This window comes from Arachis ipaensis, chromosome B8, assembly GCF_059453495.1.
Source record: "Arachis ipaensis isolate K30076 ecotype BB chromosome B8, ASM5945349v1, whole genome shotgun sequence".
Taxonomy (NCBI): Eukaryota; Viridiplantae; Streptophyta; class Magnoliopsida; order Fabales; family Fabaceae; genus Arachis; species Arachis ipaensis.
The window spans coordinates 41877700-41895303 of NC_142443.1; the positions used below are offsets into that span (position 1 = coordinate 41877700).

Here is a 17604-nt window from a genome sequence, read left to right on the forward strand (position 1 = left end):
TAGATCCTTTTTGGTCACTGTAAAAAACCGTGACTATAGACACCTTTAGGTCACCCCCCAAAACTGTGACCATAGACCCTTTTAGGCCACCCCCAAAACTGTGACCATAGACCCCTTTAGGTCACCCCCCAAAACCGTGACCATAGACCCTTTTAGGTCATCCTTTTTTGAAAAACCGTGACCATAGCCCCTTTTTGGTCACTGTAAAAAACCGTGACCATAGACCCCTTTAGGTCACCCCTAAAACCGTGACCATAGACCCTTTTAGGCCACCCCCCAAAACCGTGACCATAGACCCCTTTAGGCCACCCCCTAAAACCGTGACCATAGACACTTTTAGGCCACCCCCAAAACCGTGACCATAGACTTCTTTAGGTCACCCCCCAAAACCGTGACTATAGACTCTTTTAGGTCACCCTTTTTTGAAAAACCGTAACCATAGCCCCTTTTTGGTCACTGTAAAAAACCGTGACCATAGACCCCTTTAGGTCACCCCCAAAACCATGACCATAGACCCTTTTAGGCCACCCCCAAAAACCGTGACCATAGATCCCTTTAGGCCACCCCTCAAAACCGTGACCATAGACCCTTTTAGGTCACCCTCTTTTGAAAAACCGTGACCATAGACCCTTTTTGGTCACTGTAAAAAACCGTGACCATAGACCCCTTTAGGTCACCCCTCAAAACCGTGACCATAGACCCTTTTAAGCCACCCTTTTTTAAAAAACCGTGACCATAGGTACTCTATGGTCACCCTTTCCAAAAAAACCGTGACCATAGCTTTTTTTTTTGGTCACCTTAAAAAACCATGACCATAAAGGGTCTATGGTCACGATTTTTTACCGTGACCAAAAAAACCGTGGCCATAGAACCAAAATGTTGTAGTGTATATTCAAATATTGTTACGTCATATTTCGGGTGCTCAGTTATTAAAATATGTTTTTAATTAAATTTGAGTAGTCATAATATCTAAGAGGTGACTAACTGCACATATCAAATATTGTGTGTTTTATAGATTTCAGTAAATAATATATTTATTTATTGAGTAAAGTATCGTTTTTCTTTCCAACGTTTGGAGTAAGTTTTAAAGTTGTCCATAACGTTTAAATCATCATATTTAAGTCTCTAACGTTTTAAAATTGATTCAATGTTGTCTTGTTGTTAGGGATTTGTTAACAAAATTGACGGTGAGATAAAATTGAGACGATTTTGAAATGTTAGGGACTTAAATAGGACAAAAACGTTGGGGACAAAAATGATGCATAGAAATAAATTTTAATTTTATCCTTTATTAATATCAATCTTTTACAGTAAATAGTTATTCAATTATTTTTTAATCACATCTAAATAAATTATATTTAATCATATTACTTTCATTCTAAATAAATATTTTTTTATAATTTTATTCTTAAAAATTTTTACTCATCATAAAATATTTGTAAAATAACTAGAATCACATTACTTTTCTATTATGGATCCTGCTAGGGAGACAATAGACTATTTGTACAATGTATACAATGGGTTATTGAGTTACAAAACAAACATCCCCCAAAAGCTTCAGCTGATGGAAAAAGATAACACTAATGATTATATCTCTAGTACTCCCTAAATCTCCATTATACATATTGTACAAATATTCCATTAGCTCCTCATACTTTCCCTTCTATTATATATGTATAATAAATTAAATGTCACCATTTTTTACAGTAGTTTAACACACAATAATGATTCCTATCTATCTATAAATTCCGCAAATTTAGCATCAAGTGCATTCAGAATAAGGGTGATACGTATTATAATAATATTAGAGCCATGGAAGTGACCTTGAAGAAGAACAACCCATCTGGGACATCAATTCTGGTGCCAAGTGTTCAAGAATTGGCCAAACAAAAATTGTCTAGTGTTCCACCCAGATACGTTCAGCCACAACAAGATCATGATCTGGTAATCTCTGAAGCTGATCATGCACTTGAGATTCCAGTTATTGATTTGCAGAGATTGCTTTCTACTGAGTATGGAGATTCTGAATTAGCCAAACTTCACCATGCTTCTAAACATTGGGGATTCTTTCAGGTCTCTTTACTCACGCCCTATCGATCACTTCTTTAACTTCACTTCCTTCCAAAAATGGTAGCACTTAATAATGTGCAGTTTAATGAATTTTTTTTTTGTGTAACTTTTTTTTTAAACAATTAACTTTTGAATTAAAAGTTTATATGTTGTAGACATCTCTAAAAAAATTAAAATTTCAATCTAAATAGTTTATTATACCTATGAAAAATTATTTGTATATTAAAATAAATCATTATATATTTGTAAATTTGTATATCAATATATGTATTATTTAATTTATTTTTAATATATATTTTATATTAGTGAGTAATTTTGATAGCTAATTTAATTTTGATATACACAATTGATGTTCAAAATATACAAAAATAAGAGTTCATCAATTACATGCATGCTTATTGATGTACAGTTTTATTTAGAGAAATTTAGTATAGATAATCTTGACTGTATATTAGTGTGATTCAATGGTTAGATCATAGATGATTAATAAAATATATAGAGATACTATAAAAAATTATAAACAATTAATTACTTAACTTAATATTGGGGTCCTTTAATCCCAAGTCTTTTCAAATAATCATTAAAAAAAAAAAAAAACTTATGCGCCTTTCTTTTTATTCTTGATTATTTATACAAAATTTAACAACATTTTCTTCTCTTATACTCTTATTTCTCTCAATACATACGTTTCATATATAAGCCTCAATTCTTTAGGTGATTTTTCTTCTGGTTGATTTTAAGAAGGTTCCTATGTTTGTTTTACTGAATTTTCAGTGCTTTTGATTTGTTAAATACTTTTATCTTTTAACTAATAGTTAATTCTAGTCTTAATAATGGAAAACATATATTTTATTTTCATTATGAAAGAAATAAATAAAGAAATTGGGATATTTTCATTAAGAGAAAAAATTGGATACTAATTTTTTTGGTTTAATTATTCTATTAATTTTTATATATTTTTTTATCAAATTTTTAAATAGATCTTTATATTTTTTTAATTAGATTTTTATATTTTTTTTAATTTTATAATTAAGTTCTTTTCATGTCAAAAAAATTAAAATTAACAGAATATTTCTCTCAAAATACATGCGGTTAAATATCTAATTAAGTTTTTAATTATAAATACTTTCAATTTACGAAAAAATATTCAATTAACTATAATATTTTTTACACTAAAAAAGACCTAATTATAAAATTAAAAATAGTGTAGAAATCTAACTGAAAGAGAAAAAAAATATAGGAACCAAATTACAAATTTAATAAAATTATAAGAATTAACTAACAGAATAATTAAACCACTTTTATATATATATATATATTGGAATAAAATACCTTATAACACCATATAATCAATCGTGTATACATAATTAGAATTAAGAGAAAGTTTAGGAGATCAGCATTTTTATCAAAATTTGGCTAGCACTTAGCCAGCAAAAAAAAAAATGAGTAATTCTCTATCATTAGATAAAACTTCACACTATTAAAAATACTATTAATAACTTATTGATGGCTACAAATCACAAAATCTACGGGTCTCTAATATTCCTCTAGAATTAATATGGTCGTTGAAATGACATGTGTGTGATCACTTAAAATAGTGATTTGAATTTTTGTTCCAACTAATAATTATTATATAGTTAGTATACCAAATTTAATTCTCTCCCTTTCATATAAAATCAATCGTTTCATTCATTCATCTAGCTATGTATGGTTAATAATTAGAATGAACAATCAATTTAATTTTGTTATTATTGTAGCTTGTAAACCATGGAGTTAGCACTTGTCTGATTGAGAAGGTAAAGTTGGAGATGCAAGATTTCTTCAACCTTCCAATGTCAGAAAAGAAAAAATATTGGCAAAGTCCAGAACATATGGAGGGGTTTGGACAAGCATTTGTTCAGAGTGAAGACCAGAAACTTGATTGGGCTGATATATTCTATATGCTCACACTACCAAACCACATGAGAGTTCCCCACTTATTTCCACAACTTCCTCTCCCCTTCAGGTTTTATTTATGAGGAGTGCTAGGGGTAGCACTTTTGTTAAATTCTGACCAGCACTTAATTATTAAAAGAAAATTAAATGATTTTACATCATTAGATGCAATCTCACACCATTAAAAATATCATTAATGGCTAATTAATAACTAAAAATTACAAAATCTGCTGAGCCCCTAGACTTTCTCTATATTTAATTTTCATCTTTATTTACATGTTTTGTGTGAACAAGTGTGTAACTTGCAAGTTGTGATTATATATGGATGCAATTGCCATGATTGAAAATATATTATGAATTTTATGATAAGCAGCTCTAGCTGCGCATAGTGAAATTTTGTTATATTTTTTAATTTAAAAAAATTGATTTATATTTTTTTAGGCTCAGACATAAGATCAAAGTTTTTCTAACGGAAGTAATATTGTCTTCTTGATCACATAATTATTTACTATTATTAAGATGTTTTTTTCCTCCTAATTAATTTTTTTTTTTTTACTATTGTCATGAAATTATTTATTTTAGAATTTAAACTGATAAAAAAAAATAACATGTAAAAAATTTTATTTGTAACATATTACTTTAGACAATATTTTTTTTTTGGTTTGCATGAATTTTTTTATTATTTAATGTTATTTTATTTTTGAATAACAAGAATAGAAATTTAGATTTTTAATTAATACAAAATTTAATATTATATTATAAAGTTATTTATTTTAAAACTTTAAACCGGTAAAAAAAAGTGCATAAATAATTTCATTTTTAATAATTATTACCATCATCTTCTTTCTCTATTTTATAATCCATGCATGCTATCCATATTCTTTCTTTGCTGTCTGCAAGATCATGTTTCTACTAGTGTTACTTATATATGCTGACCATCATTAAATTCGATATTATTCATATAATAGTTGCACAATAAAATTTATAATAAATTATCACTTTTTTGTTTTAAATATTTGGGATAAATGTTAATGTTATCTTTAATTTTTTTCCAAATTAATTTAATATTATTATTCCCACCCTTTAATATCATTGTACAATTGTAGTTGTGAACTTTTAGTATCATTAATTGTATGTGTGTACTCGATGCTTTTGCCATGTAGAGAAACTATGGAACTTTACTCACAAGAATTGAAAAACTTAGCCATAGTTATTATTACTCAAATGGCTAAGGCTTTGAAGATAGAAGAAGAGGAAATAAGAGAATTATTTGAAGATGGAATTCAAATGATGAGGATGAACTATTATCCTCCATGTCCTGAACCGGAAAAGGTTATTGGTCTCACACCACATTCGGATTCAGTTGGTTTAACTATACTCCTACAAGCCAATGAAGTTGAAGGATTGCAGATAAGAAAGGATAATGGCATTTGGGCTCCTGTTAAACCATTATCTAATGCCTTTGTCATCAACATTGGGGACATATTAGAGGTAATGGACTCAACCATATCAAATTTAAAACATATCAATTATCAACTTGATAGAAATGATAATACTCATTAAATAACTTTTTACCCTATAAAAAAGTTGTCGAATACCGTTGGATTTAACAATAGAATAAATTCTACAGTATAAACTTTGTCAGTGATTATTTACGTAAATTTTTATCCATCGCTAATTATCAACGGATATAAACTTTTAATTGTGAAATTTTAAAATTTGTTATCGTCGAATTTTTCTTTCAATAAATATGACGGTAACAAATTTTTTATTATTAATAATTAAATTAATATTTATTGGCGAATTTAATCAATGGTAATAAACTTAAATTTTAATTTCTTAAAAAATTTATTTTAAAATTTAATATATATAATTTTAAATATTTAAATTTAATGATTTATAAACTAACAAAATTTAAAATTTTATAATTTCTTATAATAATTTGTCTATAATTTTTAGTTAAAAGTTCACGAACAAGTTTAAATATCAAAGTTTATTATTTAAAAAAAAAGAGAATTCAATTAAGCAGAAAAATCAAATTTAAAATGTACTAAACCCTCAATTACAAAAATTGAACAAAATTAAATTAGAAATCAAATGAGCAAATAAACCGATGAGCATTAGAAATTAGGCTATACTAATACTACTACATTACATAAAGAATCAACTATACCAAACTATTTATGATACTAACAATTAACTAATTTATCATCCACAACATCAACTATATATTATTATAAATTAGGCCAATACAATTGTCAAATCAAACACCAATTCATAACTAATAAAAAATTTATTATCAACTGTCATTATTATTAAATGTCTGAGACAATTCTAAAAGTTGAAAAATAAATAAGTTTCTTTAGTTACCAAAGTTCAATCTTGATTCTTCAGTTAAATTTAATGGAACTTGATCTGTTAAGTTATTATTTTGTAGAAATCTGCAACAGTTAAAAAGAGTCCAATAAAAAAATAACAAAGAATAGAAAAGGTAAATGAACCACGGAGCCACTAAATTAAAAATCAATAATAAATAGTAAATAAAATAATGTGCAACCTATGTATGAATTACTTGAAAAAGAACGAGTTACTATATATACTCATTTTATTAACAATTTCTAGCTTCATATTATCTGACTTTATAGGTCCATTATGAATAATTTTAATCATGGTAGAAAATAAGACGTACCAACAAATCTATGATTACCATTTTGTACCAAATAATGCTTAATTTAATGCAACAATAAAATACTAATCTAGATTAAAATAGATGTGCTACATGCATATATAATCTGTAATGCATCTCGGATCAATTGCAATACAGGAATATGTTCCATGAACAACCAAACAAGCAACGTTGCAAACCACAAGCATAGTGTGAATTAACCACAACATAAAACTAACATTAAGATCCCTAAAACCTAAAATTCTAATAAATAACTTGCATCAAATACTCAAACAATAATAATAGTATTATCATTTGTATAAATTTTAGAATAATTATTAACTAAATATACAAACATTAAAATAGATAATCTTTCCAATCCAAAATCTTTTAACATTTTATAATGAATGATATCTAAATATGAGAGGTAGATTCAATTTGATTAAAAAATCACAAATTACAAAGCAATCGCAGAACAATAAAAATTGTGGAAGGTGAAGAATTTACCTTTACTACAAGGAGATTTCTTGATAGTGATGTTAAGAACCTTAGTGAGAATCTTCATAGTTTTCTTCATTCTTAGGCGCTTGTTCTTGACAAAAGCACGGACAAAAGAGCCAAATAGGACAACTAGAAGTGACAGAAATAGAAGGAGATGCAGGAGGCAATTGAAGCAGCCGCAGGCAGAGAAATCAAAGGCAAAAGTGAATCTGAAATGGTGGTTCAAAAAAGAGGTTAGAAAAAAAAGAAGTTCGATTTTTTATTAAAAAAAAAGAATGGAATAGGGAGAAGGATGAGGACAACCTACTTGGATGACGGATGAGAGATACAACTCTGGCGACAGAGGGAGCGGCAGCGGCAACTCTTCTAACGGTGACAGAGACAGTGAGAGCAACTTCGTTTGAGACAATGAAACACGATACAGGCAACTTGACGTTGACTTTGGAGGAGAATGGAGGTGGACAGCACTGGCGGAGGGTGGCCGAAGGGACTAGCGGAGGTAGTTGCAGGGGATCGGAGAGAGAAGAGAGAAGAGGATGGGGGAAAGAGAAGGGTGTGCTCGAAAGTGAGGGGAGAGAGACACACATTTTAAATTTAGATCAGATTTATCGTCGGATTTACCGGCCGATAAATCCGATGGTAATGCATTGCGTAAAACGTAGCGTTCTGATAATTCTGACAGTAACGCTCGTACCAATTTTTCTTTTTTTTTTTTCAGATATTACTGGCGGATTTACCGGCAAAAAATATAATTCAACGATAATTTTTTTATTTGATGAATTTATTGTCAAAGATAAACCTGTTGTTAATGTTTGATGCTAAATTCCATGATATTCAATATTTTTCTTGTAATGTTAGTTTCTATTATATTTGGTATTTGGATTCAGTTTTTATTAAATTTATTAAGTTTTGTTTTGATTCCAATAATTTTCAAAAGTAAGTTATTTGGGTCCATTTAAATTTAGATTATTATATGATCATGATTCAAGGTGTTTCAAAAATTAATTATGTTGGATTGAAAATTTATTTATAGTTGCCTTTATATAAAATTAATAGTAAAAAACTATTAGATAATTTAACAGATTTGATTAAATTATCAGCTAACAATTATTAACTATCAGTTTCACATGAAGACAATTGTACGTGAAATTTTTTTTTTTTTACGCTCGATGTACTGCCTACTAAGTATAAATGAATATTAGGCAAATGAATGTTAGGTAACCAATGACTTTCTTGAATAATATGAACAACGGGCTCTAAAATTGGCCCAATTCAAGTAAAACACACTATATCCTCAAGTTACTTATCTAAATCTTAATATTAGAATAACCATCCGCTAGGGGTGTTCATGGGCAGAATAAAATCGGATTTGATGTGATACAGATCCGGCCCAAAATATATACTGGGCCCATTTGTTAGACCCGAACCCGGACCTAAGACCCGATGAAACCTACACACTTTCGGGCCACGATTATACCGGATAAAAACCGGGTGAAAACCAGACCGTTAACATTATATTACCATGATACCTTCTTGTAAGCTAGCATGTGAAAATATCCAAATTTCCAAGACTCCAACTATTATTTGACATGGTAAAATTCACTTAGAAAAATATAACAAGAACAAACCCTTCTCCAAAATTAAAGCATAACCACAATCAATACTAATATTGTCTAATAACACTAAATATTTAAATCAATACAAATAACATAATATTATGCATTAGTCTAAAATCTTATGCATTTTAAACATAAAACATAATTTATAGTCTTATAATGACTAATAACACAAAATATTAATTGTGTATGATGACCGAACCGAGTTCGGGTGACCCGAGCTATGACCCAGACCCCGACTCGACCCGAAATAATGACCCGGTCTATTTTTGAGAGCCTTACCCGACTCTAGACCCGGTGAAATCATACCAAATTAGCCCCTAAAATGTTCGGAGCCGAGCCGAGCCGGGCCATGCACACCCCTACCATCTGCACACCTAGTAAATTAAACATCTTATATATCCATTATTCATATTATTTAATATTTTCATTATCTACCTATACTTTTCCTAAAACTATTAGCAATTATATAGATGTATATATTTATCACTAATGTATTTGTTCCCATAATAAAATAGAAATGATTCTTTTAAGTTTTATATTAAAAGAAATTTAAGTTTATTAAAATTACAATATAATAAGTTATCTTTTAAAATTTGATTTGTATCGAAACTAAAAATAAATAAATATATATATATATATATAAAGTCAATAAAAATTGAATAAATTATGATGCCAAATTTTGAAATACTAGTTAGTTAATTAAATTAAAAAATTTTAAATTTACTTTCCTAAATATAATTGATTTTCTTTTAAAAGAAAGAATGATTCAAATAATAAAGTATTTCATCTATATATTAATATTATTATTTATTTTATTATTATGCTTTATTTGTTTATTTTAACACGTTTAAATGGTCTTCTATCTTTAGCAGCTATTTTGCTTAAGATAATTTTTATACAATGAATATTATAATAAGTAGACTTCGTAATTGATGAATAGAAAATAATAATAAATAGTTGAATGATATTGTTTAAGAATAATATAGGTAAAAGAAATGATATTTTAAATTATTTTTTTATGCGTTAATTAATTTATTAGAGATTTAATTTGACACGCTATATATTACAAAATTATCCCTGTATATTTTTGCCCCACCACTATATATGGTTTTGGATTTATCACTGCAAACAAAAATTATCCCTATATATTTATCACTGCGGTAGAATTATGATATAAATTTTCTTTGTTTTTTCTTACTTTATCGAGACAAAAAGTATCTCTAAAAATTCGGGTAGGGTCCAAATTAGGAAAAATTGTCTATAATACCAAAACCATGTGTTAAATGCATACTACTACCGTTCCAAAAGAGAAAAATAAATAAATAAATAAATAAAAGAAAAAATGAATGCGTCTGCAATTAAAGGAATATCGAAGGGATACCACCTTTAATGTAAAAAAAAAAATGAATTATTAATATTAAATTAAATATTATTAAAACTATCACTATTTATATTATCTTTTTTATTAATTTAAATTAAAAAATAATTTCACGATATAATGTTAGTCAAGAATTCAATCTTTAATGAGCTAAAAAAATATATAAAGTAAATAAAAAAAATTATACAAAAAAGTAAACAAATATAAAAAAAACTCTTGTTTAAAAAACGTGTTATTAGATGTTGCTTTTTTCTATCAAATATAATGCAAAAACAAAGAAAAATAATCACCTAAAACTTTTCAGAAAACAATATTTGTCTTCAATTATAAAGTGAATGCATTTATTGTTATTAAACTAATTAACCTTGTTACTTAAATTATTTATTGTGTTTTTTCACTTGCCAGATTATAACCAATGGAGTATACCAAAGTATCGAACATCGATCAACGGTGAACAATAAAAAAGAAAGACTTTCAATTGCTACATTTTATAGTCCTAAAGAAGATGCTATGCTAGGTCCTTCACAAAGCTTGATCACTGAACAAACACCAGCACGGTTCAAAAGTGTTGGAGTAATGGAATACTATGAGGGTTTTTTTGCCCAAAAACTTACTGGAAAGTCTTACATAGATGTCATGAAAATAGAGAATCATCATGATTGAAATAAATCTAAGTTTATTTTGTTTGATCTAAGGCATTCTAATAATATCCCATGCTATATATATTTGTAGCCCAATAAATGCATTCATGATGCATCGTTTCTTGGTACATCATAGTGGTTAATATTTTTCAATGTTGTTGTTCATGTACTTGTGCATTCCAATAAAGGATATATGGTGTTGTACCAATATTTGAGAAATTAAATTCCTATTTTATGTTAAATTTTTGTCCTAATTGTAATCTTTTTTTAATTTTACTATCTTTGATACATAACGTTTGTTCTCCATAAGGTTCAATATATCTCTTATTTTTTTAATATATCATGTTAAAATAACAAATAATTGTAATAAAAGACCGATCAAATCTATAGAACATGTAATTTGAAAAATTAAAATATTATATCATGGTATTATTATTTAATTTGTGAAATAAATAGTATATAACAAACATCTTGATCTTTCAAGATTTTTTTGAATAAATAAAAAAAATTCATATTTACTCATTTAAATATTTTTGAAATATTTTTTATAATTTTAAACACTCTCACAATTTCACAGGTAATCTATAGCACATGCAGGATGGTAAAATAGACTAATAACACTATTGCGCACATATTGTCTGTATAATAGGAGTAAATATTTACAATTGCACGGCTAATAGCAGTGAAATCATGAGAAAAAGCTATAACGCACGTGCTGCATGCAAAATTGTATATAGAATTTTCACGAAGGATAGTTATATATATCAGATCCTCCAAATAATTTTTACATTTCATCTATTCTTTCTTCTTACTCATAAAGACAAATTCACTAAATGACTATAGAGTGTATAGTCGTTGTTGTTCATCCGAATATAATAGTATCATATAAAGATGATAGTCCATATTTTAAATGCAATGATTTTATTATTATGCATACTTAGTGGTTGCATTTGTTGACAGAATTTAAAAGTTTGATTTTGGTCAATATGAAAATATTTGGAATTATGCACGTTCGAAAAATTGAATATCAAACATTTCATTGGACGCCATGCAGAATATTTTATAAAAAATGATGATCATGTGTGAACTATGTTTGATTACCATAAAAAGATTGTGTGTGATCACTTAAAATAGTGATTTAAATTTTTGTTCAAACTAATAATTATTATATAGGTATTATACCAAATTTAATTCTCTCCCTTTCAGTTCATATAAAATCAATCGTTTCATTCATTTATTTAGCTTATGTATGGTTAATAGTTAGAATGAACAATCAACTTAATTTTGTTATTATTATATTATAGCTTGTAAACCATGGAGTTAGCACTTGTCTGATTGAGAAGGTAAAGTTGGAGATGCAAGATTTCTTCAACCTTCCAATGTCAGAGAAGAAAAAATTTTGGCAAACTCCAGAACATATATATGGAGGGGTTTGGACAAGCATTTGTTCAGAGAGAAGACAAGAAACGTGATTGGGCTAATATATTCTATATGCTCACACTACCAAATCACATGAGAATTCCCCACTTATTTCCACAACTTCCTCTCCCCTTCAGGTTTTATTTAATTTGCATGTGCTCCCACCAGATCATGATATGATTGCTATTTAACAATGTTTAATTTTATATTGAAGTTGTGATTATATATGGATGCAATTGCCATGACCGAAAATATATTATAAATTTTATGATAAGTGGTTCTAGCGGCGCATAGTGAGATTTTATTATATTTTTAATTTAAAATTTTTTATTTATATTTTTTTTAGGCTCAGATATCAGATCAAAGTTTTTCTGCGGAAGTAATATTGTTTTTTCGATCACATAATTATTTACTATTACTAAGATGTTTTTTCCTCCTAATTTGTGCAATTTATTTTTTTAAAATTGTTAATGTGAAATGTATGGTAGTTTTTATTATTATATAAATATTTTTTTTGTTTCTTTCCTTCTAATTAATTTTTTGTTTTTATTATTGTTATGAAATTATTTATTTTAAAATTTAAACTGATAAAAAAAATATGTAAAAGATTTTATTTGTAACATATTACTTTAGACAATATTTTATTTTATTTTATTCGTAACAAATCGGACCAAATTTAAAAATTTAATTGCTTATCTGTTATTAATTTAATAATAATTTTGGTTTCCCTAATTGTCTAATTGCCTAATTGCCAAGTTTTAGTTTGTCTAATTGCCTAATAAATTTATTAATTTAATAAATAAAAGTTTTAGTTTGTCTAATTGCTTATCTGTTATTAACTGTTATCTAAACTATTTGCTGCATATGCTTTTTAATTGTGTTTTTTTTATTTGCATTGTATGTGTTTGAACAAATAAGAGATCCCTCTTACTAATAGTGGTGAAACTGAGGGTTGTTTTTGAATAAGATGTTTAATTGTTGATTTGATTGAATTGGTTGGATCGGAGGCCGTAGTTGATTATGTATGTGATGTGTAACACCCTAACTATCAAAATGTCACGCTTCCGGCTGGCCACTCTAATAGTTCGAGTATTACCACGACTTTTATAATATTTAAGACTAAAATATGAGCCTGTTTAAAACTTAAAACCGCATAACACTTCGATAACTCTTTTTCGTGAAAACCTAAACATACATGCACATACAATTCAGATATAACCTTAAGATATATATATACATATACATAACACTAGTTTACAATTATACATATCATAATTTCCTATCCCTCTTACAAGCTTCATAAAGATAAAGGTGAAAAAAAATAATAGCTACGGTGATACAAAAAGACCGAATAAATAGAAAATAAACATAACTCTCTTGAAGCTTTGTCTTCCATATCCTGAAAAGGAATAACCTGTAGGGGAGTGAGAACGTCGTCCTCGCTTGTTCTCACTATAGGATTACAGAATTTGCTATAACAAGATACGTAAAGATAAGATCATTCTTAGAGTTCAGTGATCATTGCTCGTCTTATGAGTCTTTCCAAAAACCATAGGTTCACATTCGTAATCCAGAAAATTCCTTTTTTTGAAAACTTGCTAAATTTCTCAAATATTCTAAAACAAAACCTTTTTCCTTTCTCAAAGAAAATGTCTGAAAAGTTTTTCCTAGACCGCAACCATGAAAGCAGTTACCTACGCGGTATAAATGATCATCTCGTTCCAAGCATAGGTTCATTAAGTCTATAATGAACCGATGAGATACTTTATACAGAACTAGGACTCAATATACCAATCACGGCCTCAAGCCCATCCAATCCAACACGGCCCCCAGCACAAACAGCTCAATCAGCAACCAACTCATCACAAACCAATCAATTCAAACACAATCACAATTAATGTGGTTCAAGCACAATCAAGAGCAATTACAACAAGTATAACAGTTAGCAGTTAACATAAGTATTCACATAGGCAAACCAAATACAATATGCACACCCAAACAATATCACATAGATGCAAATGATGAATGCCTGTCCTACTGGCTGTGATATCACATTGTCGGTTCAATTGCCAACCAGACACATTCCCATGGGAATGTTGCCCTTCGGTCACGTATAAATGGGAACCCTCTGGGATAACGTGCCCGCCACACGGTCCAGGATGTTAGTGCCTGCACACTCCTGTGATCTGAAAGGATGTGAGTGGGATACTTTGCCTCCGACCTCACATCTACCCGTAAGCGGGATTAACCACCGTCCTTACGCGGGCACCGCAACCTCGACAAGCGGGATTAACCACCGTCCTTGCCAGGCGCAAGCGACTTATCAACAATCTCGTCATTTATCAAATCTCTCAGCATAAGCGGGACGAACCCGGCCCTTATGCCTACCAACTAATAACTCATCAATCTTGATGATATCCACAATCAATCAGGCTCAATAACTGATTTCAAATTCATTCTTGGCCCATTTTCTTTTAAATAACAAACGTATTCAATTCACAGCTAGCCAAGAATCACTTTTCAAAACGGAGCCACTTTCCACATCTTTCCAACACTTCCAAAGATCTCAAAACCATGCCAAGTTCAAAATCTCTTTGAAAGACTCAAAATCATTCATTTCTAAATCAAGATTTGGTCGTAAGATTCCTCAGCGGAGTCTCAAGACTTCAGGGGAGAATAACCTAACTCATTTCTTAAATTCCTTGAAAACCTCCGAAACTTTAACTTCTTGAGTTGAATAAATAGAATAGGGTTTAAACCCAAAACAAAATCGTGTTTCCAATTATTCCACACCAATTTCAAAACCAACCAAACTTAAGCCAAAACCAAATCATTTTTAAACCGAAAACCAATTTCAGTTTCATTCTTAAATCTGTTTCCAAGTGCTCGGGAAGTGTTTCAATTTTAATAAATCAAAGTTTCAGAAAATACTTCAAGCTCTTCCTAAATGTCATAAAGTGAAATAGATTAATTGAAAACCACGTTTATTTTAAACCCATTAAAACCCCCTCCAAAATCTGTTTACGTAAATCAATTTCCAAAACATAAAAATTTCATATTTAAATTGATTTTTAAGGCATAATTCCTTTCTTAATAATTACATCCAAGATATAGAGATTTTCCTACTAAGGCAAGTTCAAACATAATTTATTTCTCAAATCTTTAAGTCAAAGCATAATTCATTCTTTTCCAAAATAACAATTCCAATCAAAATCTTAGATTTTCTAGAAATTTCGGCAGCATCTCCCCTAAAACTTGGACTTTGCCACCCTTTTCGGGTCCCAACAAAACCAATCATCAATCCTTTCTGACAGGTTCAAGACTAAATCAGTTTCCAATAAAACAAAACTCAACTTTCAAATTATCAAAAATCATTCAAATCAACCAATCCATAAATCTCCAATTTATCAAAATCAGACATTGTTACAATCAAACAAGCACCCAAATTCATTCAAGATAAAACCAGACAATTCATAAGGCTCACATAACCACCAGAAATACATTTTGTACAACATATCTATTTATAACAACTTCCACTTTAAAATGAATCAGTTTGTATAAAAAGCCCATACCTCGATACGTTGAAATCACAACCCAAACTCGCTAACTGACTCCTTTCGTATTGACCCGAATCGACTGCAGTCAAAACCTCAGCTCCAACCCGCTTTCTCAGCAACCACAACCACTCTAATCGCAACATATAATAGCCGAGATTAACTCTCATAACAACGAATGCTACAACACCTCAACGTATAATGGAGCAGTAACTAGAGGGCTTTCAGATCGAGACGCTTACCGAACGAAGAAGGAACGGCAGAACCAAAACAGCGGCGGTCTCTGAACCGGCTTGGCGGCAGCCCGGCAGCCACCTCAAACAGCAGCGGCTACTGGATTCTGACAACAACAACTGAAATTAACATGCAACGACAATGAAGCTTCCGGAAACCCAAAGGAAACGAAGACCAACTTAAACCCTTACCGGCCGTGGCGTTCCCGGCGGCAGCAGCGGCGGCATGGAACTCCGGTGACGCAGCAGTAGCGCAAGCACGACAACGGTGAGGCCAGCAACGCGGCGGCGACAGCAGCTCCGCGGCGGTTCTCCCTCTCTTCTTTGCGAACGGCGACTGGCAGCAGGGAGGGTGGATGGCGGCGGCGCAAGCAATGGGACGCGGTGGCGAACTCCTTCCCGTGGTGACTCCCTCGCGAGTCTTCTCTCTCTGCCCGATCTCTCTCTCTCTCGTCGTGCTCGCCGGCAGAGGCAAGATGGCGACGACAGAACCCAGGCGGTAGCTCTCCTGCGCGGATCTTGGCTCGCGCTCGCCTCTTCTCTCTCCTCCATGGTTGGCAATGGTGGCGACGGGAAGAAGCTCAATGGTGTCTTCTTCCTTCCCGCAAGCTTTCTTTCTCAGCGCGACGGCGTGGTGACCTAGCGGCAAGACGGCGCAACTCTGGAGCAGCTCCTCCCTCTCCTGGCGACAGCAACGGCGACGGCGCTCCTCGCCGGCACCGCACCATCCCTCTTTCCCGATTCCTCACTCTCTCTCCGTTCCGACCTCCTGGCGGCGTCACGACGGCAGCGACAGTGGCAGTGACGCCTACTGGCGCCACCTCCTTTCCTTCCTCCTCTCTTTTCCCTCCGGTCCTCCCCCTCTTCTCTTTTTCCCTCTCTATCTCTTCCTTTCTTCATTTTGTTTGCAGCTACTGCTGCTGTTGTTAGGGTTAGGTGCACTAGTGTGCACTGGGTCAGGGGAACCGGGTAACCGGGTAGGGTTTCCAGAGTTAGGGTTGTGTGTGTTAAGTTTTAGGATTAGGGTAAAATTAGGTACAGGGGTAATTTTGTAATTTCAAATAAAATAGGGATAATATGGTAATTGAAAATAAATTCTAATCCAACAATAATAATATATATAAAATACTATTTGATCATCCATTTTGCAAATTATTTTTTAATAAAATATTCAAATCCAAAAATTAGAAATAATATACTAAATTTCTTTATTTTCCAAAATAGTAGTATCAATATTTTGAAATATTAATTATTTAGTCCAAATCATATAAAAATCCTTATTATTTCACAACTACCAACTTTACAATTTAAATATATAAAATAACTCAATAATTGTAAAATTAGATAAAATCTTAATTTAAATAGCCCAAACTCATTATTTTTAGATTTCTAGAACTTTAAGTTGTAAATAGAGAAATACTCCATAAGCATAGAGTTTGGATAAAAACCTTAATTTATTTCAAATCCAATTAATCAAAACTACCTTTAATTACCTTCAATAAGATAATTTATGAAATTAAAAATATAAATAAATATATGATTTGAGATTAGTTCAAAATAGGACTTCTCAAAAGTCTTGGGTCTTACAT

The 17604-nt window shown here is 30.5% G+C and overlaps 1 protein-coding gene across 1 annotated transcript; it reads left to right on the top strand.

Moving 5' to 3' along the window:
* The first annotated feature begins 1752 nt into the window (after nt 1-1752).
* LOC107614452 (protein SRG1) lies at nt 1753-11063 on the top strand. Its single transcript, XM_016316656.3, has 4 exons — nt 1753-2073; nt 3828-4075; nt 5169-5496; nt 10574-11063. The coding sequence occupies exons 1-4, from the start codon at nt 1813-1815 to the stop codon at nt 10829-10831; spliced, it is 1095 nt and encodes a 364-aa protein (XP_016172142.1). The 5' UTR covers nt 1753-1812; the 3' UTR covers nt 10832-11063.
* Nucleotides 11064-17604: the final 6541 nt, after the last annotated feature.